The following is a 24,832-nucleotide window of genomic DNA, read 5'->3' on the forward strand; positions in this document are numbered from 1 at the left end:
AGGGACACATTTAGAAACAATTAAAAGGAAGCAGGATAAAGGCCGACCAGGCGTGTGTTAAAAAATAAGTAAAGTGCAGTTGAAATGCTCCGTCACCTCCCGTGCCCTCACAGGACGCTTCCCTGTGATATGTCCCCCGTCTGCCGCAGTGTCATCTTTGGGGAAAACAACTGCATAAACTGCTGTTTATGAAGCCGCTGTCTGAGCCTCGCGTGGAGCCGTAAGGTCCTTAAGACGGGCCCGCTCTGCTCCCCAAGTCCCCCCACCCCCGGCGGTGGAGGCCGGCGGGGCAGGCGCAGCTGACCCATGTGAGCTGCGTGCCAGGGCCAGTCAGCTCGGCTGCTCCTCTTGCTACTTCCACACTCAGCACGTGGCCGTGCGCGAAATAAGGAAGGTGCGGAAAGCAAAACTCAAAACACGGTCAGGGATAAACTCTGAACGGCGACATCCAGGGCTGCTCTTCCTGGTGTCTGTCCTCCCGGCGGCCCACCCAGGCCTCTCTCTCTGCCTCTGTGTGTGTCTCTCTGTCTTTGTCTAACAGAGTCACAGGTCACAGGACATTGACTATAACATCAGCAACACCAGAGAGGGGGTCACGAATGCACGTTCGTATTTTGTGTTGAGAGCTGGGAGAATCGGTTTGCTACCCGGGGGGCTGTCCGGATTGGTGAAAGCCATCCGAGTCGGTGGCTGCCATCGTTAAGGTCACAGCAAAAAATTCATCCAGAATCACAGTAGCCGGATGAAGACAAGAGGCTGAAGCAGACCCGAAACCAAAGGGCTCTCAGGCAGCCCCACGACTGCTTAATTCAGCTCTGGGGTGCATCAGAAGAGGGACATTTCCTATGCCAGCGAGATGCGTAAGCTCCTTGAAGCCCATCAGCGGTGGGGTGGGGGCTCCACGGTTCTCAACACGGAGCTGTCCCACTGCCACCTGCTCGGACCCTGGTCTTCCACATTCGCGAGACAACCGTGTTTCTGTCACGCTAGATTTTAGGACATGGCACTCGGGAGTGTTCGCACTGGAAGGAGCCTTCGGGAACATCTCCCGCAAGCGTCTCATCTTAAGAATGAGCAACGAAAAGGAGAAGGTGCCCTGCAGTAGAAACTAGGTCTCCAGAAGCTCACTTTGGGGACAGCGTCAGGACCGATGCAAGAGTTTCCAGTCTCTGGGCAATCGATCCTGAAATAAGGCACCGCCTGTCGGGGTTTTTGACCCCAGGACAAGAAGACAAAGGATCCCCCCCCCCCCCCCACTCACATTGAATTCCTCCCGAAAGCGTTTGCAGTCATCTGCGGAGCGGACGCGGATCTCCTCCTCCAGGTGCGCCACAGGGATGGGAAAGTACTTCTTGGGTCCGGAGGGGGACCTGCTGAGAAGCATCACTCTTTGCTGCTCTGTGGGACCAAAAGAAACATGGGGGCCACTGAGTCGTACTCCCGGATGGCTGACTCATTAACCAGATAGACTGACAGCATTCCTAGAGGAAAGACACAGCTAGAGGGGGGCCCATTGCTCTCAGATCATGCAGCCGGGGCCAGGCGAGGCCCTGAGCATCTGAGCACAGAGGTCTGTCCCCTGCAATACACCCATGCCATTTACAAGTAGGGGTGTCCCTGAGGGGGGGAGTGACCTGCTCCCAACAACCACAGACGCCTTATCTCAGTCCCCCAGCCCCCTGCTCCTTCCGCAAAGGATTTGGGCAGCTTCACCCTTCAGTTCAATTTTCCAGGTTTGAAATAGGGAGAATGATTATGTTAATAAATTAGGAAGAATCATTTCTGTTCAAGTTGGGAATACACCAGGAATCGGTTAGGATATGAGCCTCAGCCTTGCCTGCTTTGTGACACACACAGTCCTAGTTGCTGAAACCCCATAAGCTCCAGGAGAAATAAGACAAACACCGTCCTTGTTTTGCAGGGAGCGAGCAGGGAAGCACTGGGAAGGGCTGGCTTCAGGGGAGTTCCTGGACAAATTCCTTCCATAAATTCAGAGTGAGACAAAAGGAGAAATCCCTGGCATGCGCTTTTCTCCCTGGGAAATGCACTGATATTCTTTTTTTTTTTTTTTTGAAGATTTTATTTACTTATTTGACAGAGAGAGAGAGACAGCCAGCGAGAGAGGGAACATAAGCAGGGGGGAGTGGGAGAGGAAGAAGCAGGCTCCCAGTGGAGCAGGGAGCCCGATGCAGGCTGGATCCCAGACGCTTAATGACTGAGCCACCCAGGGGCCCCATGCACCGATATTCTTGACAGGGTCAACATGAAACCTTTGCTGTCGTGCTTGCAAAGGGCCTGTCCCCACCTGCAGAGCTGTTCTGAAGCCCAGCCAAGAACTCCTCCCAGGGCTCATTCCTCCAAGAGATGTGTCAGGAGTCTGGCGCAGCCTCTGGGTTTTGCCAGCCACACCTTCTTCCCTCCCATTCAGGCTGTTGAAATGTGCAGGGCAGGGAGAGGGGACAGGAAGGGGGCCCCTGGAGGCCACGTTAGCACCAAACAGGGGGCGCAGCCACCCCGGCACTGCGAAACTGCCCTCCAGCCTCTCCACCTTCCCTGCTGCCAGTTTTGCAACTGTGTTTGAATCTGATAGCATGTTTGTTCCCTCAAACCATGGAACAATCAGGCAGCAAGCGACCAGAGGAAGTGACAGTCACTGGTGTGAACCAATACTTTTGAAAGCCCCTGCCTCACACAACTTTCTCGGCCATCTGGATGTGTGGGGGAAACAAACAATGGGCCTTGTAAGTTGTGTTAACCCTTTCTGCACTGAACTCAGAGCCAGAAAGAAAGGCCGGGAAAGCCCTCCACCGAGGGCGACCATCCCCACAACACACATTGGCGGGTTGGCTCCTTTTTTGCATCACGACCCGAAAAGAGCGTGAATTTCTGGGGAGCCGTTCAGGGTATGAACCAGGCTGTCTCATCTTAGAAGGACTGTAAAGGGCTTACGAAAAATATTACATGTCAAACCCTGTAAAAAACGACAGGATGTGAACAGTGTTTCCAACGAAGCCACAAACTGAAAGCCTCAAGTGTCTGTTTCCCACCAGAGAGAAATGGAGAAAAGTCTTGAAATGGTAAAATTCTACCATTGCAAATGCTAGCACTCTACCAGGGAAAGCCAGATCAGAGTCTCAGAGCTGAAGGAGTTTAACATTTAAAACAAAAAACAGACAACAGCCCCCTGCGTGGTCAGAAAGAGCACACCTCCCCCCCCCAAGCCCCAACCCCCCACCCCCTGCCCCCTGGGTACCTTGCTCTTCCAGGATTCCGTTGGGCATCTTCTTGTCATTGGCGCTGACCACGGCTTTCCTCTGCTTCCTGAACCTTGGAGACACAGACCGGTTAGCTTCGGGCCCAGGGACATTTCCCGGAACGCAGGGCCCTTCGCAGCGATACCCACCAGGTGAGCCGGGAGAAGCTCTTCCTGCTGCTCATGGCTGGGCCGAGTCACCCCGGCCTCCGGTCCCCAGTCCCTCGGGTCCCCAACCCCGCCCGTCCCCAGCCCCGCCACCCTCTGCCTGGGCCCACACCCGCCCTGCAGCCTCGAGGAGCTCATTTCCTCTTCAGAGCTGGTCGGGGCAAGTCCGCCCGCGCCCCGGGGACACTCCTACCTGAAGAAGTAGGCGGCGAGGAGCAGAAGGAGGACGAAGAGCAGCAGAGGCAGCAGCAGCCAGGCCAGCAGGGGCTGGGGCGCGCCCCGGTCAGGGTCAGGAGGGCCTGCAGGCAGAGCCGGTCCCCATTCCAATGGGGGACCCAAGGCAAGGGCTCAGACAACGGGCAAAGTGGGGTTTGGGCAAGGAAAGAGCCCCAACACTAGACTGCCCTTTACAGTTTGCAAATTAGTTGCCCCGCCATTGCATTAGAACTTCTTCCCTGATACCAGAACCTCCTCCATCATCCTTCTTGCACACCAGCACCTCACTTTAGAGTCTGCACTGCAGGCCACCGTCCTGATCCACCGTGCTCACCACTGAGACGGGTAGCACTGATACAGGGAAGGGAGCTTGAACTGAGGGCCCGGTGACTATGTCTCTGGCTCCCTAGGGAGGGGCAGTGAAGGCACAACGGGGATCCCCTGACTCTCAAGTAACCTGTTTCCCTGGGATCCTGGGGCACCTGCCTCTCCCCATCATGGGGAGGCAGAGGAGAGTAGAGGATTAGTTGCCTCGCTGTTCTATCTGAGGGCAGCGTGGGGAGCTCCCGGGGCCTTGGGCATGAGCTCAGGCACGGGGTGCAGCTTGGCCTTTGGGTCAGGCGGAGGTGTATGGCCATGCCACCATCAGGTCTTCCGGAGCTTTGAGCTTTGAAGCAACCAGTCCTACTGGTCCAGGTTGACTTTCCTCATTCAGAAGGTCCCACGTCCTTGGACGAAGAGCAGCTGCCTTGTGGCTGCCCAGGACCTGCCCAGTGAGCCCAGACTCTGAGGGGCTCTGGTGACCTGGCTGCCACCGCTCCCCTGAAGTTCTGACTGAGCCCCTGCCTCCCCAGACTGCCATGCTGCCCTCTTGTCACCAAAATGTCCTGCTCCCAAGGAGCATATCAAATGCCGCCTCCTCCAGGAAGCCCACTTGGCTCCCCTCCTGTGGATCACAGAGGGTCTCTGTAAGCACAGACTCCACTCTGCTGGACTGAACAGGCCCTGGGGGGGACCGCCTTCACTCTGATTCAGTGGAAGCCCCTCAGAGGCAACAACTGGGCTTTCTTGGCTTTGAGTTCCCAGAAGCACCAAGCATGGCCTTGAGCCCAGTAGGGGCCTGAAGGCCTGCAGCCTCCCTCCCCCGCACCCCCTCCTGCTGTGTTCTAAAGGTCTTAATCTGCATCTTATGTCCCAGGTTGTAAGCAACCTCCACCCCCAGGGCCTCATGCTGACTCCAGCCCCACCGTAAGTGGCTAATGCTGGTATTTGTAAGAAATGACAAAAGTCACTGACCCCAGTGACCACTTGATGCACAAATGCCCTGGGAGACAGTTGGTCTGTGAAACAAGGTGGCCCGGGCCACCATGAACCTGGCCAATGAACAAGACATCCTCCTCCCAGGTGGAGCCAGTGCCTCTCCCATCTGGCTAGCCACCTCACCAGCCAAGCAGCAGGGCAAAGCCAGGGTGACGCCAGGCTGAGCCGCTAAGAGCGTGTGTGCCAGGCCCTCTCCTCTGGCCCCACCTGCTGCTGCAGAGCTCCCCTGGGAAGCTGACCTGGCCTGAGGCTTCCACACTTGCCCATCTAGGGAGTACCCTCCCGGCTCTGCCGGGGACTTGGGGCCAACTCAAGCGCAGGCTGATGGGGGAGATGCCTGGCAGCAAGGGGCAGAGCTGGGCCCAGCCCCAGCGAGGGTCTGGACGCTCCACACCCCAGACTGGGCTCCATCCCTGCCCTGCCAAATGCAACCACAGAGCATGGGCGGGTGCCCTTCTCCTCCCCGCACTTCTGCATTTGCACGGAGGTCAGGCTGCCCCAGCTCAGCGTGCATCTTGGCAGTGACTGACCGGCTGGTACGCCCGTCTGAGGGCTGGTGGCTGAGGGTTGTGGGCCTGACCTGGAGCTCTGCGGGGCGCCTGGACCACAGACAGCCCATCCCTGGAGGGCTTTGTCAGGAGGCTCCAGGGTCCAGCTCAGGCTGCTTCCAGTAAATGCTACAGTGACCGAGGTGGGCGTCTCCATAGCACACCCCTGAGGACCCAGGCAGAATGACCCGGGGCTCCAGAGTGGGGCTGTGCCCAGGGGCACAATTCGGAGATCACGAAGACAATTGTCAGCAGCGGCCTCTGTTCTGGCGGGTGGAGATCAGGTAGGAAAACTCAGGAGCTGGCAGGGCTGGTGGGGGCTGGGAGAACTAGAAGTGCCCCCCTCCCCCACCTGAGTATCCAGTTCTGCCAGCTTGCCAAAAGAAGAAATTCATATTTTCACGCAAAAAATTATCTGATTTTTAAATATGGATAAGTAATTAACCTAAATGCAGTTTTGAGAAACACTATGGTCCAGAAAAAAGCCTCTGCAGGCCGTGTCCCCTGGGCCAAGTGAAACGTGGAAAAAACAAAAAACGGATGACATCCGCTATCAGGCCAGCTCTGTGACTGGCCTTCCTCGCTGGGTCATCTGTCTTGGAAAAGCTTCTGCACGAGCACACATGAGCCTCTTCATTTTGTTTAACTGCTTCTTGGATGTCCACTTTCTGAATAACCAAGATTTCAAAGGGCATTTAGGTTGTTTCCAACTTTTTGGCTCTTAGCTACAGTTTTACATTTTGCAACTTCATCTCTGTGTGTCTTGAAAGTGCTTCCATAGAAGGGCCCGGGAAGGGGACTCTGTGCATCCGTGTGCACACACAGTAAGTGTGATAGAAACTGCTAGACTGCCACCTGCAAAACTTCCAGCTGCCATGCTCCCCTAGACTGGGTGATGGAGCCTATTTCTCCCAGCTATGAGCAATTCTCTTAATTTTTGTCAATCTGATAAGTAAAATAATACCACTTTCATTTGCATTTCCCTAACTTCCACAGAGTTAAGCATCATCTCATGATTAATAAAACATCAATTCGATATTTGCCTTTGGCTCGGTCACATCCTCCACCGTTTTCCTGTGTTACCTTTTTCTTATTAATTAATTAATTCTTATTAATTTTTTAGGAATCCTTCCTGTAACATGGACAGCAACATTTTGTTACACTGTTTGTGAATCTTTACCTTCGACTCCTGTGTAAAGGAATACATTTTAATACATTTTGCTCAATGAACAAATGAAATGATTTCTGATTAATTGGTACACTGTGGCAATGTGCTGGAATCATCCCAAATGACCCTTCTCTTGGGGAACAAAGTTTCAAAGGGCACTTCACACAGGCTCCCCCCACCCTGGAATTCTAGGTCAATGGAGCCTGTCCACGTGGTATCACTGAGATCTTGAAGTGGGGCCACTGTCGATTTCCCTTCTGGTTGTGTGACCAGCAGCCACTGCCCAGCCCATAAGGCTCCCAGCAGAAGCTGCAAGCAGCTGTGAGTGTCACATCCCTTCTGATGGGCACGAGATCACACCGCAGTCCCTCTTCCTGAAAGGAGCACCTGACACCCACAGCTGTCTCATGAGCCAATCATTTTACTCTCAAGTGAACCGAAGAGGCCCAGGGGTGAGGCTGCGTCACCCCGACAGATGCCCTGGGTGTCATCTGTAGGAGCGCCCACACAGCTCCACGGTTGCTTCTTTGCTTTGGGCACACCATGCTCCGCCTGGTAGATCTGTTGTTGTCGTTAAGTGTTTTTGCAGGTGTTAGGCCTTGGGCCAGCGGCAGCCAGCTCCTCTCTGCCGGGCACAGGGACACACTGTCCTCGGGGCAGGTCGGGAAGGTCCCAGGCTGTGGAATAATGCCAGCGACCTCAGTGACCTGGCACCCGGAGGCCAGCTGACAAAGAGGCTGCACGACAAATTCAGCGTCCATGTGCTGGGAGCTTCTGTCTTTCCTTTTATGTGGTTTTGGATTTCTCCGGCTTTCCATGCAAGGACAGTGCTGCTCTTGCTGTCCTTGCTGGGGGCTGGCGTCAGGGACTGAGCTCCACCTCTCCCTCCTCTTGGGGGCTAAGGGTATATTTGTAGGACATGTGTGGGGTCAGAAAATCATACAAAGCTCCTGAGTTGCATGGGGGTTGAACCCCCTGACCCCAGCCCGAATGGTGCCACTTCTAATCACCTCACCCAAACTTTCTCTTCTGGAGGGAAGGTGGTAATTTCCGTTTTCCCAAGGCCTTGTGATAAGCAAGTATGCTGCTTAATTATTTTGTGTCAACTTAGCTGGGCCACAAGCTGCCAGATATTTGGTCAAACCTTGTTCTGGGTGTTTCTAGAGGGGGTGCTTTTTGGATAAGATTCAGCATTTAAATTGGTGGTCTCAAAAAAGAAGATCACACCCCCCACCCATTGTGGGTGGGCCTCATCCAATCAGTTGAAGGCCTGCATAGAACAAAAGTGCTGAGCCTTCTGTGAGTACAGGGAATTCTTCCTGCCTGATTGCCTTCCAACTGGGACATCACTCTCTCTGGTTCTGTAGCCACTTGCCAGCCTTCAAACTCAAACTGGGATACTGGCTCTGCATATTTTGGACTTGACAACCTCCACAATTGTGTGACCCAATTCCTTATAATAAGTATAAATACAGATATAGATACAGGTACAGATATAAATGAAAATATAAATATACATATTACAGATTCTGTGTCTCTGGAGAACACTAAACAATTCACCAAGTAATGCCATATCAGAGAAGTCCTTGAGTTTTATGCCTGGGAGTCTCGGGAATGGAGAGGGAAGAGGGGACGGAGCAGGCATGTGGGAGCTGGCAAGAGGCCCCGAGGCACACTTGGGGGACGAGGCCTTGCTGGTTACCGATTCCTGCTACCCTGGCCACAGGCCGGAGCTGGCGGCCGCAGACAGGCCTCCGTCTACCCAGGGAGGTGTGGGGTGGCCCAGGAATCCGTGTCCAGTCCTGGGGGACCCTGACCTCGCCGGTTGGGCCTGTCTGTGTTGGGCACACATCCAAGGAGGAGATATCAAGGGACACTGAAGAGCCAACTGTCTGGGCAGTCAGAGACTGGCTGGGGGACGGGCCTCCGCTGGTGCGGTCTCCTGCCAACCGCAGCAGCGGCCCCATGGACGGGCTCCTGCACCCCAGCTCGGCTGTGTCCTTAATCCTCACAGCATTGCTGAGTAGTAGGCACTATTACTACCTCCGTCTCACAGATGGGGACACGGAGGCACAAAGAGGCTCAGGAACTTCCTCTGGGTCACTCGGCCAACAAGCAGCAGAGCTAGAACCGAACACGGGCCACGTGACTCAAGAGCGCCGGCTCTCGCTGCTCCTCCTCCTCCTTTCCTCCTCTTCCTCCTCTTCCTCCCCTTCCTCCTCCTCTTCCTCTTCCCCCTCCTCTTCGTCTTAGCTTTGCCTGGCATTTGCTTCATTTTACTGATGTAAACTTTACATACCACAAACTCACCCATCTTAAGCATATGATTCAGTGGTTTTTAGCTAATTCACAGAGTTGGGCTGCCACAGCATTTCAGAACATTCCCACCCACCTCTCGGCCACCTGCGGTCACTTGGTGTTTATCCCCTAAGCCCTGCTTAGCGCCCCTGTCCCTTCTCTTCTATCAGCTTCTCTATTCCGGGCATTTCCCGTCAATGGAGCCATACAACACGGGGTCTCGTGTCTGGCTTCTTCCACTTAGCGGGTTCCTGGGATTCCCCCATGTCATCCCCTGTGTCTGTTCACACTTTCCTGTCCCTCACTTTCAAAATATGGAAAAGGCAGGAGAACAGAGCAATGAACCCCCGCATGTCTGCCATCCCCCTTTCTGATCAGGATGAGGCGGCCGTGTTGGTCTATGCCCCCCCACCTCCTGCTCTCCACTTACTCTTCCCCAGGTCACTCCTAGAGCTCGTGCTGTTTCACTTGTAAGGACTTCAACACGCCTCTCTAAGAAGTAAGGGCTCTTCTTTTAAAAGTATAAATCGAACTGCTATACCAATATCTTGCCTAAGAATATCAATACTAACTTCTTGATCGCATCAACGGTCATGTCAGTGTGTAAATGTCCCTATGGACTCATCAGTGTTCCTTCAGGGTTGTCTGAATCGGCTCCCCACCAGGGTGGGGGGTGTGGGATTATTAACCCCTGCTCTCCTGCCTCCCACCGAAGCTGACCCAACTCTCGGCACAGGGTCGTGTTCGATGCCGTCCAGATGCTAAGCTTCGTTCTGCTCACACTCCCAACGACTGGCTTGTCTGGCCAGCAGGTGTTGATAGGAGTTACGTGCTCGATGCTCTGCTCGCTAAGAAAGTCAGCTACACGGGGTGTGTTTTCCCTCAGCCGTGTCATCCCAGTCCTAAGAGCCCACCGGGAGGGGCGGACGGCAAGGGCAGGGCAGGGGCAGGAAACCGGGTCCTCACCTGAGGTTGTCGAGGTCTGGTTGCTGACCGCCGAGGTGGTCTCGTTGCCCTTGAGAGCCTTGGCGAGCGGCAAGCTAACACCCGCCAGCAGGAGCGGACAGAAGGGCTCCATGGCGAACCTGCAAGAAGTAGGGACAGGCTCAGAGGGCTCCCCGCCACGCACCTTGGGCGGCCGGGCCCTCCGCTGGGAAGGGCAACTCATGGAGGACAGGGAGGACTGGGGACGGGACGACGGTGGGCATGCTTCGGAGCGTTGCTGTGTCGGTCTGAGTTAGGGAGGGGGTCTGTGGACCTCCCCCGGCACAGTTTATTCCTGCACTTGGGAAATAATCTCACCTTGGGACGAGCCAGGTTAGTAACTCCAAGAACTATTACCAGGTTATAAAAGTCCTTGCTGTTCCGGTTAATTTCCTTCCTTCCTTTCTTTTCTTTTCTTTTTTTTTTTTTAAGATTTTATTTATCCATTTATTTGACAGAGAGAGCACGCAAGCAGGGGAGCAGTAGAGGGAGAGGGGCAAGCTCGCAAGCACGCACACAGGGAGCCTGACATGGGGCTCGATCCCAGGACCCTGGGATCACGACTGAGCCAAACGCATATGCTCAAGCGACTGAGCCACCCAGGCGCCCCTAATTTCCTTTCTTGTTTGTTTGTCTGGTTTTGCAGGGAGAGGGGAGGTGAACAAGGATATGGGGGTGTCCAAGGAGGGAAAAGTCTGAAAATGCCGGGAGGGGTAGCTTCACAGAGCCTCAGCGAGGTCCTTTACCCACGGCTTGTAGACTGCCACACAGTAATGATTAGTTGAACACGCTGGGCTCCTTCCGTGGTGTCTGCCGTGACAGGGGTGTAGCATTTCCATTTTGCATCACGACAGCCCAGAGAAGAGCAGCCCTCTTGGGAAGAATCGTGGGCTCAGGCCTGAGGTTAACTGGTAGGTGGTCACAGAGCTGGGGGACGAGGGGCTGGGAAGTGGGGGGTCTGGCCCACCTGCACAGGGTCCACCTCTGCTGTCCCCCACGACCACAATCTACACCACCGGTCCTTTTTCTGAGTGCGGGCCTTTCCCACGCTCTGGAGCCTGATGGACCTTGCAAAGGCCGGCCTGTCCCCCCGTCCTGAGATGTTGACAACAAGAATGGGGATGAGCAGACCAGCCCGGTCAGTGTCCCTTCCAGCCTTGCACTTTGCCTGCTGCTCTCCTGAACTTCCTGCATGGCTCCAGGGGTTGGCCTTGCCTCCCATCTGAGCCTGCAAGTGAGGCAGGGGGAAGCCCCCTCCTCCCCCAGGAGGGGCTGCCATCAGCTCCTTTCTGATGGAGTCACGTGGGCCCCCTGGGGACAGAGATAAGTCTTTATTTGGTGGGTGGGTGAATGCAATGCAGTTCAACACGGGAAAAGGCTCTTTCACCCAGACCTGTAGGCCCACCTCAGATCCCCACTTGGTGCCCCATTTTGCCAAAATAACCTTAGCTCCTGGGGAAATGTGGCATTGCCATCTTGGTGGCGTAGAGGAGGACTGACCACCGGAGGTGGTGGGTGGCTACAGGAGCCCAGTGAGATCTGGCGGTGACGAGGCGCGTGGCTGAGGTGTGGGCTCCCTCCCTCCTGCACTCCTGCTCCGTGGTCAGCCTGGGTGCCTGTCTGCTCACACAGCACTTCCCTGCAAAAAGCCTCACTGAGCCACATGAATGGACCGAGGCCCAGAAACACTGGTCCCTTGTCATTAGAGAAAACATCTGAATGAGCAAAAAATCACCGTGTTTCAGCAATCACCACTGCTGAAGTGGAATCATTCTGAGCCTGCAGTTATCCCGGGACAACGATGACAGTCACAATCCATACTTTCACCTCTTTCCTCTTGTTTCTTTCCCAAATACATTTTAGACTTTAAAGTAAGTCTCACACACACACACACACACACACACACACACACACACTAGCTTGCGTCCCGGGAGCACCTACCATTGCTAGGCCCTTGCTATGGGCACTGCCCTCACAATAACCCTCCAGGACTGAGAAACTGAGTCCCCATGAGGATGAGGAACTGACCCAACGTCGGGTCAGAGGAGAGGGAGGAGTCACGATTTGAACCCAGGACCTCCAGAGACAAAAGCCCTCAAGCCCTGAGGGGCAGCTCTGATGGCACTAAACAGAATCTGTTCTTGAGCAAAGTTTTTACGTAATTGAATAAGCTACAGAGTAACTGATTAGGAAGTAGTCACTGGTTTAATACAACTCAGAGATTCAGACTTCCTAGTTGAATCATTTTTTCGTGTTATATGCATTCATTCAAAACTTTCCTTGCCAAATGTTCAACGATCTAAGAGAAAGTTGACACTTTTGAGCCAGACGAAGGCCATCTCATCACACATCCCATACCATGGGGTCAGCAGTGCCCCCTGGAGTGGCAGGTGATTTGCCCGCTATGACCAGCAGAGGGCACTAAACCTTACAGAATCCAAACCCCGCGGGTCCGTCGATTGTGGCATCTATATTTCCAGGCAGATGACAACTTTCCTGTCCCTGGCTATTCACCCTCAAAGGGTTTGTGCAAGCTACCAACAACCACAGACACGAATCTGCACAAAAATAACCCTTAAAACGGTAGTTAAATAGATAGTGAATAAGGATTTGTATGGAGTTTACCAAATATGTTACGTACTGTGAGCATAAAACACGTCGGATCTCAGAACTGAGATTATCAAAATAGTTTCCCACAAAGCAGCCTTTATTTTTACTCCTATGGAAAGTCAGCCAGCTATCAGTTTGATCAGAATTGCCTTTTCACTCCATCTGATGCTTTTTTCATACTCTTTGTGGGGCAAGCCGGGTCCTGGAGCTGGTCCAGTCCTGCCCCAACACGACTTCACGAAGCTGGAAGGACGTGCAGAAGAACAGTGACCCCTGCAGCCCCACGTTCCAGAGATGCGTGGCCACAGTGCTCAGGAAGGAAGGTGACAAAGCAATGATTCGCTCTGCCCAGGACCGAGTCCAAAAGGCCCTTGAAAGTCGTGTTCGAGAGCTTAGTTTGGTATTCGAGTCTCCTTTTCCATCAACAACCTATCTTATTAGAACCCCTTGAGGGCATGATAAAAAGATGCCAGTTCCTGGGCCCAACTCCAGATGCATGACATCCAAATAAAGGGGCAGTGACAGGTTTCGTATGGGCCGCGGTTGACAACTGCTGCTGTGAGCAACGAGCGGCCACTGAAGTTTCCAGAGGGAGCACGGGGAGCCGGTCAGGAGCCACAAGAGACACGGCGTCAGCCTCTGCTGCCCCGGAGTGGCTGGGGCACGGGCAGCCCCTGGGAGCTTGCTAGGGATGCAGCATCTCGGGTACCACCAGACCTCCCACATTTTCACGAGACCCCCACGTGCTTCCCACGCACATAGAATTTGACACATGCTGGCCTCCGCAGCAGAGTAAGGAGGTCCGGACTAAGCCAGGACAATGCGAATGGCAAGGAGAGGGGGATTCGAAAGGGGTTTCAAAGGCAGAATCCACGTGAATGGTATTCAGCTGGACGGGGTCATGAGTAGGGCATCAAACGTACTGGGATTTCCGTCTCGGGAGTGGGACAAGGCGTCATTCATTAGCTGAATCGGGAGAATGGGGTCCCTAGTCTGGGGATAAAAATGATTTGGGCTTGAAGTATAAAGCGATAATACAAGCTCCCATTTACCGAGCTCTCGTGAAGTGTGATAAGCCATCTGAGGTTCTGAGGTAAGCTAACTCCCATCCCTCTCAGCAATCCCATGAGAAACGTCCCGCTGTCCTCGGAGACAGCCTGCTCCATCTCAGGGTTCTGGAGCATTCTAGTGGAGAGTGCCAACAGGAACTGTGTTCAGGGCCTAGGGCTTGGCTGGACGGGAGTGTGGGCTGAAGGTTCTGCGTGTGGGTGAGTTCACTCCGGGGGTGTGTAGAGGGGCAGACGTGAGGTGGTGGTGCCAAGCTGAAGGAGGCTGCTACACTTAGGGACGGGGGAAGAGGGGCACGAGGAGCTGGGCTGGGAGTCTAGAAAATGGCGGCCAGGGAACAGGAGGAGGAGAAGAGGCGCGTGGAGGTGGAGACCCCAAGGCAGGGCAGGGATTCTCCTGACCTCTGTCCACTTCCCCGAGCTCCTGCTCTCATGCTTCCCCTCACTGGGCGATCCCCTCTCTCCCCTTTGCCTTGATCCCACCAGCGTTTGAGGTCCAGCAAGCCCGAGACACTCTTTCTCCCTGGGATATACCACCTGGGTTTGTTCGAAGTCGTTCGGGTGTTGGGTCTCCCCACCAGACCTTGAGCCTCCCCAGGACAGGGGACATCTCCTGCCACACCCAAGCTGGCCTCCCCAGCTGACTGGGAACTTCGGGGCTTCTGAGCATGTGGAGCCGACCCTGAGCCGGTGCCTTTGAGGAGGGGCCACCCTGCTGACCCCTCCTGTCCTGAGGGACGGAAAGGAGCGCTGGGTGTCCCGGAGCAGAATGAGCCAGACTGCCCCCCGCAGCTCCAACCCACCACACGTGGTTCAAACACCTGCTTCTTCTCTCAATTACAGAACACGGTCTGCTCGTCCACAAAGGAGCAGAGAAAAAGATGCGCTCCAGCTTTGACGAGAGCCCCCGGGATGGCCACGTGTAGTTTCTCACCCAAAACAGGACTCCTGAGTGCGAACGAGAGGCTGAGACAGTTCCAGTCATACGCTTTCCTACGGTATTTCATTATTGGTCAGCATTTGGTTTTATTAAAATGGGAACCCACTAAGTAGTTCTCTTTGAAAACCATTTTTAAAAATTAAAAAAAAAAAAAACCCTCGCTAGAAACCAAAACCACCAGTGCACATTTCAGCAGTATTTTTCATAAAAAACCCTTTTTAAATTGGTTATATGAAAATAAAATGAGAACATGAACAGAATACCTACTCTCAGTATATATTCACCTGCTTCAATCGATTTCTTAGCCTTGTCTGTTCTTAATATGTTTTGCTTTTAATATATTTTTCAATATCCCTAATAGTTAAAAATTTTCACAAAATTGTCTTCAGAGTTTTCCAAATGAGCATCTTGGAAGTTCTCATCATTTCATTTGCTTTATTCCTTCCTTGCTTTTATAGGAAAAGATGGTAATGTCTTCCTGTTCACAACTTATGTTTTCAATAGTCGTAGTTCTCTAAAAGTTTAAAACACTGAGAGTTTCTTGTTTCTGTGTGTGTGTGTGTGTGTGTGTGTGGTTGTACTTTTTGCTCCTCTGTGTGTTGAATACTTTTACTAAATATTTCCAAATAATTTAGAACAAAATGCAGCCGACACTTAGGGCCTTGTTTACAGAAAATTCCACCATCGTTGGAGGGCACTTAGGTTGATTTACAGAACACGTTTTTTGAAAGCCCAAACGTTTCTGAGATCGGACGGGCAGGGAAGAGAACATGCGTGCTCCCAAGCCGAAGTATTTTTAAAAACTCAACATCAGCTTCATGACATCAATTTGTAGTTCGGTCACTCAGCATGTGGGACTGTTGGTCCAATCTGACAGCCATCGCTTCTACTGTAATTGACAGAATATTTAGTTGGCGTGTGGGCACAATTAAAATTACCTGTACGTCACAACCCATTCTAACTGTGATACATTTACGACAAACGCTGAGCCCCGCCAACATGTATTTATTTATATTATCCCACAAAATAAATAAATACATCATAGGTGTGGAATTCTTTCATTGCATTTCCAGTGACATTAGCCATCGTGCCAGGCGCTCACCTTTCACGGAAGGGGCCTCCCAGCTGTATCTGGATTCCATGAAATGGATGAAAAACAGCAGAACCACTATGGGCATTATCTCATTTTCTGTTGGAAACATCACTGTTTGAAAAGGACACGGATCTACAGCTCGCATCATTGGACGGTTAGTGAAATTCACCTGCTATTGGGACTGCTGACAGCGGTGAACCTTACCGTCTGTAAATGCACAACAAGACCTGGACTTGGGAATGAGCGGATTCACTATGAAAAGTCTTTTGATCTAAATGAATGGTCATGCTTCTCGGAGCTCCTGGGAAGCGCGATCCCAGAACCCTGAGATCATGACCTGAGCCTAAATCCAGAGCCTGCCGCTTGACCGACTGAGCCACCCAGGCGACCCTGCGTGATTTCTTTAGTAACCATGGCATGTCCTTGAAAGGGAAGTGTTGCCCCCGCTGTGCCAGGGAAGGGTGGTGAAAGAGTGAAGAGCAGAGCGGTTCCTCTTTCAGATGTGATCACCCCTAAAGAGAGATAATCCCTGCCTGTGTGTCTCTTGTCCTGAGACCATGGAGAAGCCGGGAGAACCAAGGGGACAGGCCACCAAGCCCTTCCTGGACTCCTTCAGTGCAACTTACATAACTAAAATTCTCATTTTTAATTACAGTGACATGAAAACTATGGAAGAAACATGACAATGGACAGGATACAGAGACAAGAAGCAAAAAAACCCAGGCCTGTCACAGAGAAAGAGGTAAATATGGGCCCCTGGAGGGAACGTGGAAGGCACATGGACAGAACATGGTGGGGCATTGGGAATGGAGCCCAGGCTCTCCGGGACCGCCATTCTCCAGGACCCAGCGTCATCAGGATGAGCTCCTGGTCTTCCTTCTCTCACCAAAATACATCTCAGGGTTCACAACTGAGCAGGTAGCGAGCACAGCCATGCTTACACCTGACTGATGGCCTGGCACCCCCCATCTGACAGACTCCCACCCACGGGTCCTACATGTTCCCCAAAGTCCTGTCCACCCATCACTCAGAAGAGAGGCACCTCTCCCCAGGAAGAGGCACCCGGCACAGAGGCTCACCCCCTCCACTGACCCTGCACTCAGCAGTGTGGACAACAGAAGAGAGGTCGGCTGACTCGGGGGGCTGGGCAGGCCCCCTCTGGGTGAGCCCCAGGCCACGCAGCCTCCACCCACCTTGGGTGATGCAGGGGGACTAGACTTTCATGGCTGGGTATACAGCAGACTTTGATTTCAAAGAAACAAGTGGAACTGTAGACTTACAAGCATCTGCTGGTTTACGTGCTCATTCGTTCATTCGGCGGTATTTATGAGACTTGACCGTTTGCCAGCATCTGGAGAGACACCCGAACAAGACAAGCAGCGCCCTCGCTCCCCCAGAGCCTGCATTCCGGCCACAGAGATGAAAGAATTCATCACCATACAGCCGACCCACAAGGAGGCTCGCACCTGCTCGTGCAGGAGGCAGGACTACCCAGCCCAGAGGGGTCGGAAGGAGGCCCAGGGTGAAGAGGCCTCTTCTCAGGGGAGCAGCGACCAGTCCAATGGGGGAGGAGGAGGAAAGGGAGGCAGGGAGGCAGGGGCAGCATGAGCTGGGGGCTGCAGGGGGAACACAGTGCCTTCAGGAGGGCCCAGAACGTGCACAGGATCCCGGAGACCCAGAGTCTCTGAGGATGGCAGTGTTTAAGGACGGGGGGGGGGGGGGGGGGGTGGATTTCCAGCAGGACTGCTCTGAAGCAGGAGCTCACAACACCAGGCAGAATTCTCCATGCCCTGGGGCTTCCGGGGGCGGGAGCGGCTCTCACTCAGTCCCGTCCATCTGGCACAGCAGCGATGCTCGATGAACGTTCTTGAAGGAAATAGGTCATCAGGGGCTATCACGGCAGATTTCTCTCCATCTCGTCAACTCATGTCAGGTTTCAAAGAGCTCCGGCCTCTGCGGCTAAGGACCCAGCTGGGCTCAGTGTCTCTTTGTCTCTATCATCCTCTCTTCCCTCCTTCTCTCCTCTCCCTGACCCCATGAGAGCCTTCGCCAGAACACATCACCTCTCTGATCTTGCTTCCCAATTAGCAAAACAGGAGGCCCCAGTGATAGGAAACCCGAGTCGCTCCTCAGGCCGGGCTGGCTATTAGAACCACGTGGCCCCACAGGCATCGCCGTGCTGCCTGGGACACAGACTGCTACTTCTCCCTGAGAAGGCCTGCTCCCCCATCACTTCCTTCTGGAAGCAGCCAGAGCGGTGGGTGAGTCTCTGTTGTTTACACCACTGAGCCCACTCTGCGGCCCTGGTGGAGAATGTCTGCACCCATGTCTGCTCTGTCCTCCTCTGGGGAGGTTGGGTCTTCTTCTGACAGTCGGTGTTGCGGAGAGAAGCACCCACTCCCTTGGCAGAAGAACCATTTCAGACATGGCTGAGACCGATCTTGCGGCTGGGCAGATGCCCCCGGGCCACCAAGGAACGTAAGTGGGTGGATGCCAGCAGGCCCGAAAGCCCCAGTCCCCGCCCTGTAGGGACCTCGGAGGAGCCCATGCTCAGAATGCAAACTCAGCCCAACCGAACACATATTCTCTCTTCCTCGTCCTCTGTTGAAACAGCTCATGATTCCACTGGAACATGTGTGTGATTCAACACATTTTTCTGTACTCAGAAATAGACCAGAGCTTCTGTTGGGATCTGGCATTATCCAGAAAGGAGATGCACAGATCTTAAGTAGTACACCCCCCAGAGGGAAATGCACACGGCGGCTCTGGCCATCTCCCCTGGGGGGACCGCCAATGTCCATCTCATCTGCAGGGACTGTGGTCAGGGACAGTGACCTAGAGAGGTCAGCGCTCACGCTGAGCGGGACAGTTGTGCCACCTGCTTCCAGATGCCCAATGGGCCCAGCAACGTCTTGACTTTGGTGTGGGTGCCCAGATTGGGCTTGGCTCACAGCAGGTGCTCCATCAATGATGGTGGACAGTGACGTCCTGGGTACCATGGCCCCACCGTGTACTAGGAAACTAGTACTTTGGGAACCACACGGTTCTGCCCTGAGTAAGTCTCCAAGAACCAGCAGCTGAAGTGGGTCCCAGGTGTCCTCGGGGCTGCTCCCTCTGGCTCAGACACCAAGTCACCAGGCGGCTCCAGCGACCATTCGAATCAGCCATCACACAGCCACCCAGCCGGGCTCGGCGTGAGGAGCCCAAGAGTCATGGATGGAAACGGCCAGGGTCTTCTTTCTGCTTCTGATAATCTGCCATCAACAGGGCTGCAGGGTAAGGAACCACAGGACGACGGGGCTTTGAGGTCACAAGCGAAAAAGGAGTGGAGGCCAAGGGGGCAATTGTGATGAGGGCAGGAGGGAAGCCTGCCGGGGGGGCACTGGTGGGACCCAAGGAGAATGGAGCGTGAAGGGCATTCCGGGAGCAGCTGTGGCAGGCCGAGCAGCACAGGAAGGGCGATCCACGCGTGGGCAGGATGGACGTGAGGGCGGCCGGGTCTCCAGGCCTCCCGGGGGAGGGCTTCTTCCTGGAGCAGATCCCCACTCCTGGCCTGGGTTTGCTGCTCTGTGAAGGAAGGTGCCAGAAGCCGGCAGCCAGGAACCCTGCCTTTCTGGCCCTGCTGGTTCAGCACTTAGTCATGCTGGGAGATGGGGCCCCAGGAGCAGAACAGGCCGCCCCTTCCACTGGGCACTGGGGGGAGCGTCCTCCAGCCGGGCAGTGACTGGCAGCCCTCTGAACCCTGTCATCACGTGGGGGCAGAGGCAGAGCCAAGCTCATTGTATGCCCTGCCCCCCACAATCTTTCCTGGGAATGTGGGTCACAGCGACCTTCCAAGGCAGCTGGAGAAAGAAGACAGCAGCCCAATCCCAGCCTGGCAGGCGGTGCTCAAATCCCCGGGCATGGCTGCATGTGTGCCTCCCAGAAGTGAGGTTACCTATGTCACAGAAAACAGGAGGCAGCCACAGGGACACAAGATCCCTTATCTACCTGCAGTTGGGGACAGGTCCTCACTCTGCTGCTGAGCCTGAAAACATGGCTAAGAATGTCCACTGCTCCTTTCTGGAAGGTTCTGAGGATAACGTGACAGGCTGGTGAAGCTCAGCGTTCCTTAGGAATCCGAGGATGCACGTCGTCGCTGCCTCTGGTCTCCAGAGCGGAGGGAAGCCCCCAAGCTCCCCGCCGAGGTCAGAACCGCTCTAAGGCTGCTGACTGTCCTGACACATTCCTGCACACTGTGCCTCTTGGCCTCTTGGTTTCTGCCAGAAGCACAGCCCCTCAGCAGCCAGGTCTGCCCAACTGGCAGGGGTGACGTCTCTGGTCCCGACTGGGGTCTCTCTCTGTTCCAGCTTTTCCGGGCCTTTTCAGGGAAGGGCGAGCCAAAAGAGAAAGACCAACCTTTGCCCCTTTCTGGTGATCTCCGGCTGCTTGATAGACCCTTCAAGGCCCTCTGGGCACGGAGAAATAAGGTGAGTGCAGATAGAGAAAGGGCACTATACCTTCGCCAATGCCCCCCCGCCCGCTTTCTGGGGCGACCATAATTAGGCACAGGCGCTTACCCTCCCCCCCTTTTGGGTTAGGAAGCAAAGCAAAGGCCAGGAGGCTGAGCCAGATCCTTCTGTTTCCTGACGCATTTCAAGAGCGGGAAGTCGGTCAGCTTCAACTGGGATGATGACCAATGGGACCCAAATGTTCCCAGAAGATGGACGAGCCCTTCTTTGACCCACAGGTCAGATTTCTCCTGGACACCTGTGGGGTTCAGGTGTGCGAGGGGTGAACTCTGGGCAGTGGGGATCCCTCCACCCAGCAGGCAGCCGAGAACAGTCGGTGCTTGGGAGCCTGTCCCGGCAGGCACATACGGGCAGCCGGGGCTCATCAGCCCACTCACTCCGGAAACAGACGGGGAAGGACGGGGCCAGTTTTCTGAAATCGCGGCTAAAAACACAAGTCAAGTACGTCTTGCCATCAGGAGCCAAACTAAGCCCCCCACCCTCCTCCTATCACGTTGGGCGCCAGTAAATCCTCGAGGACCCAGGAACCACCGTGAGCCTCAGGGGCCTTGCCTATCCACCTGTCTGGCACCTACGGACACTGTGCCTGTTTCCCATAAAATCAGGGCAAGATTGTCATTTTGTTATGCACTGGGGAAGAACAAAACCTCAAAGAACAAAGATGTGTTTTCACAGTAAAGGAGAAACAAATCTAGACCTTTTCCGAGCTTCCGGTGTGAATACACTTACATGGATGAAAGGTTTAAATGATAATAATAAAAGCCCCTTAAGCAGCCCAACTTGCAGCCTCAGCACGTTCCAGATGCATCCACAGTGATCCGGTCTTTTTGGAGAAGGTTCTGCTTGTTAAGAAAGATGCAAAGGGCATGCTTTTTATCTGAGTTGGGGAAGGCTGGAACTTAATTGCTTTTGAGCAAAGGTAATTGCAAACTTCTAAATGTGAAACCACCGAAACATCATTAAAAGGAGATGGGCAGAGAAGTCCACCTGTTAGGAGAGAAAACGGAAACACACACACACACACACACACACACACAGAAAGAAATGACAGGAAGATGCTGGGTGGTGGCTCTGTCCCTGGTCTGGCTGACCGTCGCCTAGCGGGGGCCTGCACCCCCATGATGCCCTCCAGAGTCCCCTTGTCTGACCCCTCCTCTGACAGACAGCCACCCAGCGAGGCAGGTGCCACCTCGGCCTTGACCGACAAGGCCAGGGAGGTCGGAGACAGTGAGGTGCTTGCCCACCACCCCCAGGCTGTCAGGGCAGAGAGCAGTGGCTCCTTTTGTAGACTGAGGCACATCCCGGGCTCTGCAGGGGTGAGACCACACAAGTACCCACTATGCACACACATGAGTCTGGTTGGGGTTCCCTGGGACACACAGAACCCTTGGTATCGGGTTGTGGGGTGACCAGTGGAAAGGAGCCAGGGACACAATATTTTGCCTCATTTCCCAAACACCCTTGTTCCCCAGACACAGGCCAGGTGTACCCAGAGATGGCTGAGGTCCCTGAGGAATACACAGCATGCCCCGGGGAGGGGGCCCACCTAGGAGGCCAGGGGAGCTGGGGAGGAACAGAGCCCCCTGATTCCCTGCAGCAGGTCCTGGGGGAACGGACATCCAGGGCCCTGGAGACTGCGCTGCTCTCGGCCCACTTGGGCAGAGGAGACCTGGGGAGGCAGGCTTTCTCAGGAGAAGGGGGCCAGGATTTGCACGTCAGCGTGGGGCCCCTCGGGCAGCCGCCGGCCCATCCCAGGGAAAGGTGCTCGGCCAGAGCAGGGCGGCGGGAGCTGAGGTGCTGGGGAGCTTAGTGGTGTGTCTTTGCCCCAAGAACATCTCCGCTTCCTCACTCACGGTGTGCCCCCCACTGAACCGCAGCTAGCTCAGCCCCAGGCCCCGGGACCACACGGACTCTGGGGCCCACACACCAAAGCGGGGACAATTCAGAGAATGCCCGAGTTCCCTCCTAGTGAGGAAAGCAGGCACAGGGAATGAAACGACTTTCCAGAAAACGGCATTTTTGTTTTTTGTTTTGTACTCTCTCTTACTATGCAAGCACCAAGCAACAGTTTTTCTTAAAAGAGAGATGAGGAGATGGAAATTATTTTCACAAGTTGGAGCTGATCGCGTTACGCTGAAAACACTGAGCCCGACGCAGTAGTGAGATAAACTAAGCACGGAAGGTCTATCTTAGGCGGTCTCAATGGGCCTTCCAAGAAGGCGCTGGAGTCAGTCCTTTCCAAATAGGGCACCCTCCCTGCCTGCCCTTGCCTGTGCGGCAGCCTTGCCGTGAGCCCCGCACAGGGGAGCTCCTTCTCCTCAGGTCTCCGCGGGCTCGGCCCTCCCGGCCTGGACGGAAAGCCCGCGCCCGAGAGAGCTGTTGGCCAAATAGAGAAGAGGAGACTGAGGGGGGCTGTTTGGGTTCTTGGTTTTGCTTTTCCTCAAGGCAAGCAGGATGAGAAGGTGGTTCTGGAAGTGGAACTATGGACTTCCTCTCAAATTCATGAAGGACCTCCTGGGACCTTGCCTGCTTCTTGGAGCATCCCCAAGACAGAGAATTCAAGCTCCTGCAGGACCTACAGGGGGTTCCAAGTGAGTAGGCCGGGCTGGGAGGTGGGACTGCCCTCGTGGGGGAGGCAGGGGGACCTCGCTGCTGACACTGGGCCCGGTTAGATGGCCCCGGAATAATGGATAGGCTCGTATTTTTAGGTCATTAGTTCTCAACTCATTAGGGAAAAAAAAAAAGAAGTCTCTTCAGCAAAGCTCATTACTTTTCCTTTTAATTGGGGGAAATAAAACCAGCTCATGAAATAGCATCTGAAAATGTATTTTTCCAGGTAAATGACAAAGGGACATTTCTAGAAGACAAAAGGACTGCCTGTTTTTAGATGCAAAAGGGTTTAAGCACTCCCTACATCTGGTTTCAGGCTACCAAGGTCAAAGGCCCCACAAGGGGAAGTGGCTCCCGGGGAATCTGGATGTTTTCACAGCAGAATGGGAGTTTTGTTTCAAACATCTCAGGCTCGGTTTGAGGACTGCTCGAGCTAAAATTAAAAGTCTTCAGAGAAATCCTGTTTGGCAAGGTCAATAGCATTTGACATTGTGATTGGACATAGATCTTGACCCACTCAATTTTCTGTTTTCCCCAAACAAGTGGGTAACCTGTTCTTTAGGACAGGACAGAAGCCATGTGATATTTAATTTCACTCTCTCTCTTGTCCTGGTGGCCTGTCACTCATCTCTCATGTCCATGCAGCTTTGGGGACTCCAAGGAGGCACCCTGGGGGTCTGCCGGGAAGCAGGGGCTGGGGGCCGGAGGGGCTGTTCACTCCCCGTCTGCCCCACTCCTCAGCTCACTCCTGTGCTTTAGTCTCTCCATTCAAGAACAAGAATGGTGTGTTAAATGAGTGGCTAAGTTTTAGAAGAGAGAGAGCGTGAACTGTGGAAGATCTAAGTTCAACCTCTGCCCAAATTTGGTCTCTTGGAAACTCCAGTTATTAGATTAGAAAAAAGAAAAACAAAAAGAAGTGGGTGGCTGTAGGTATAAGGTCTCAGTTTACTCTTCCATAAACTAGGCCAGTAAATCTTTATTGTTATGCATCCCCAGCTGGCCCGGGGCAGAACCTACAGCCTTCATGGGAGGCTCAGAATCTGGAGAAGGGGTTTCCCTGAGCAAAGGACGAGCTCCATCAAAGGAAGGGACAGACAGTGCTAAGCAAAGCATCCTTGCTGGGAGTTCCGCTGACCCTCCCTCCGTTACTGTGCTGACTTTGTAACAGAGTGGCAATTGGTCTTCAAAGAATTTAGAAAATCCTTTATGTTTAGGAGTAAAAGGTCCTTTATAGTTCATTTCAGTGCTTTATTATATTACACGCTGCTAAAGACCCGTGTGCACATTTCTGGATTACATGCTGAAACTGATAGCATCAAAGAATTAAAAAAAAAAGAAACCTTATACATATGCAAGAAAAATGTGAAGTCCCAGCGCATCACAACGTCTGATGTCTGATCTCTGAAGGTCCACACGGGGCTTCCTGCCGGCCCCTCCCGCGCAGGGCCCTGGATCAGCACCGGCAAGGGTCCTCCTGAGGACAGGCTAGCACTACCCGGGCCACCAGCAACGACTGGTAAGAAAGCTGGCATGTCAGTAAGTCTGTTAAGGGATCATTGCAATTTCGATCTCCTATGGACCACGCACTAATATGCATAATTCCCATGATGCGTCTTGCCCTCTTGAACGTGAATAAAAAGTGAAAAGCTTATTCCGTAAGAATGAAGTCCTCCGTTTCAGTAAAGACAACAGAACCACAGATCCAAGGAAGCTTCTCAAAGGCACATTTTCACAGAGCCTCACGCCATACTTGACTTCATTTAATCCCCAACAAGCCCACTGACCACTCACCCACCCATCAAAGAAGAGGAAACTTACCACGTTTCCGTCGCTGGGGACAAATAAGACAGCAACGAGGTACGGCTAGACTTTACGGATACACTTTTTCCCCGTTGAAGGAAACCATCCCTCTTATTTTGAAAGAACAAACGAAGGAACCCCTGAAAACCTCTAAGCGGTAACTCTTCGCTCCTGAAAGCGTTCCCATAAAGCCGACAATGATGACAAAGGCTTTGCTGTCTCATCTCAAATACTGTGAACCACGTA

The 24,832-nt window shown here is 53.7% G+C and overlaps 1 protein-coding gene across 5 annotated transcripts in view; it reads right to left on the reverse strand.

The window, feature by feature from the left end:
* PTPRE (protein tyrosine phosphatase receptor type E) overlaps positions 1-24,832 on the reverse strand; it is a 157,632-nt gene that overhangs the window by 38,221 nt on the left and 94,579 nt on the right. For 4 of the 5 annotated variants that reach the window (XR_008957956.1, XM_044382254.3, XM_044382253.3 and 1 more), the window contains 4 exons: positions 9,938-10,056; positions 3,615-3,720; positions 3,254-3,327; positions 1,262-1,398 (listed from right to left, as the gene is read on the reverse strand). Coding sequence is in view for 4 of the 5 variants with exons in the window: in XM_044382254.3 (XP_044238189.1) it covers positions 1,262-1,398; positions 3,254-3,327; positions 3,615-3,720; positions 9,938-10,049 (429 nt within the window). In the remaining variant the exon portion in view is untranslated. Of the gene's footprint in view, positions 1-1,261; positions 1,399-3,253; positions 3,328-3,403; positions 3,519-3,614; positions 3,721-9,937; positions 10,057-24,832 lie in introns of those variants that run through there. The other variant, XM_044382255.3, reaches the window with a different exon arrangement.

The sequence above is a fragment of the Ursus arctos genome, unplaced genomic scaffold (assembly GCF_023065955.2).
Source record: "Ursus arctos isolate Adak ecotype North America unplaced genomic scaffold, UrsArc2.0 scaffold_7, whole genome shotgun sequence".
Classification (NCBI taxonomy): domain Eukaryota; kingdom Metazoa; phylum Chordata; class Mammalia; order Carnivora; family Ursidae; genus Ursus; species Ursus arctos.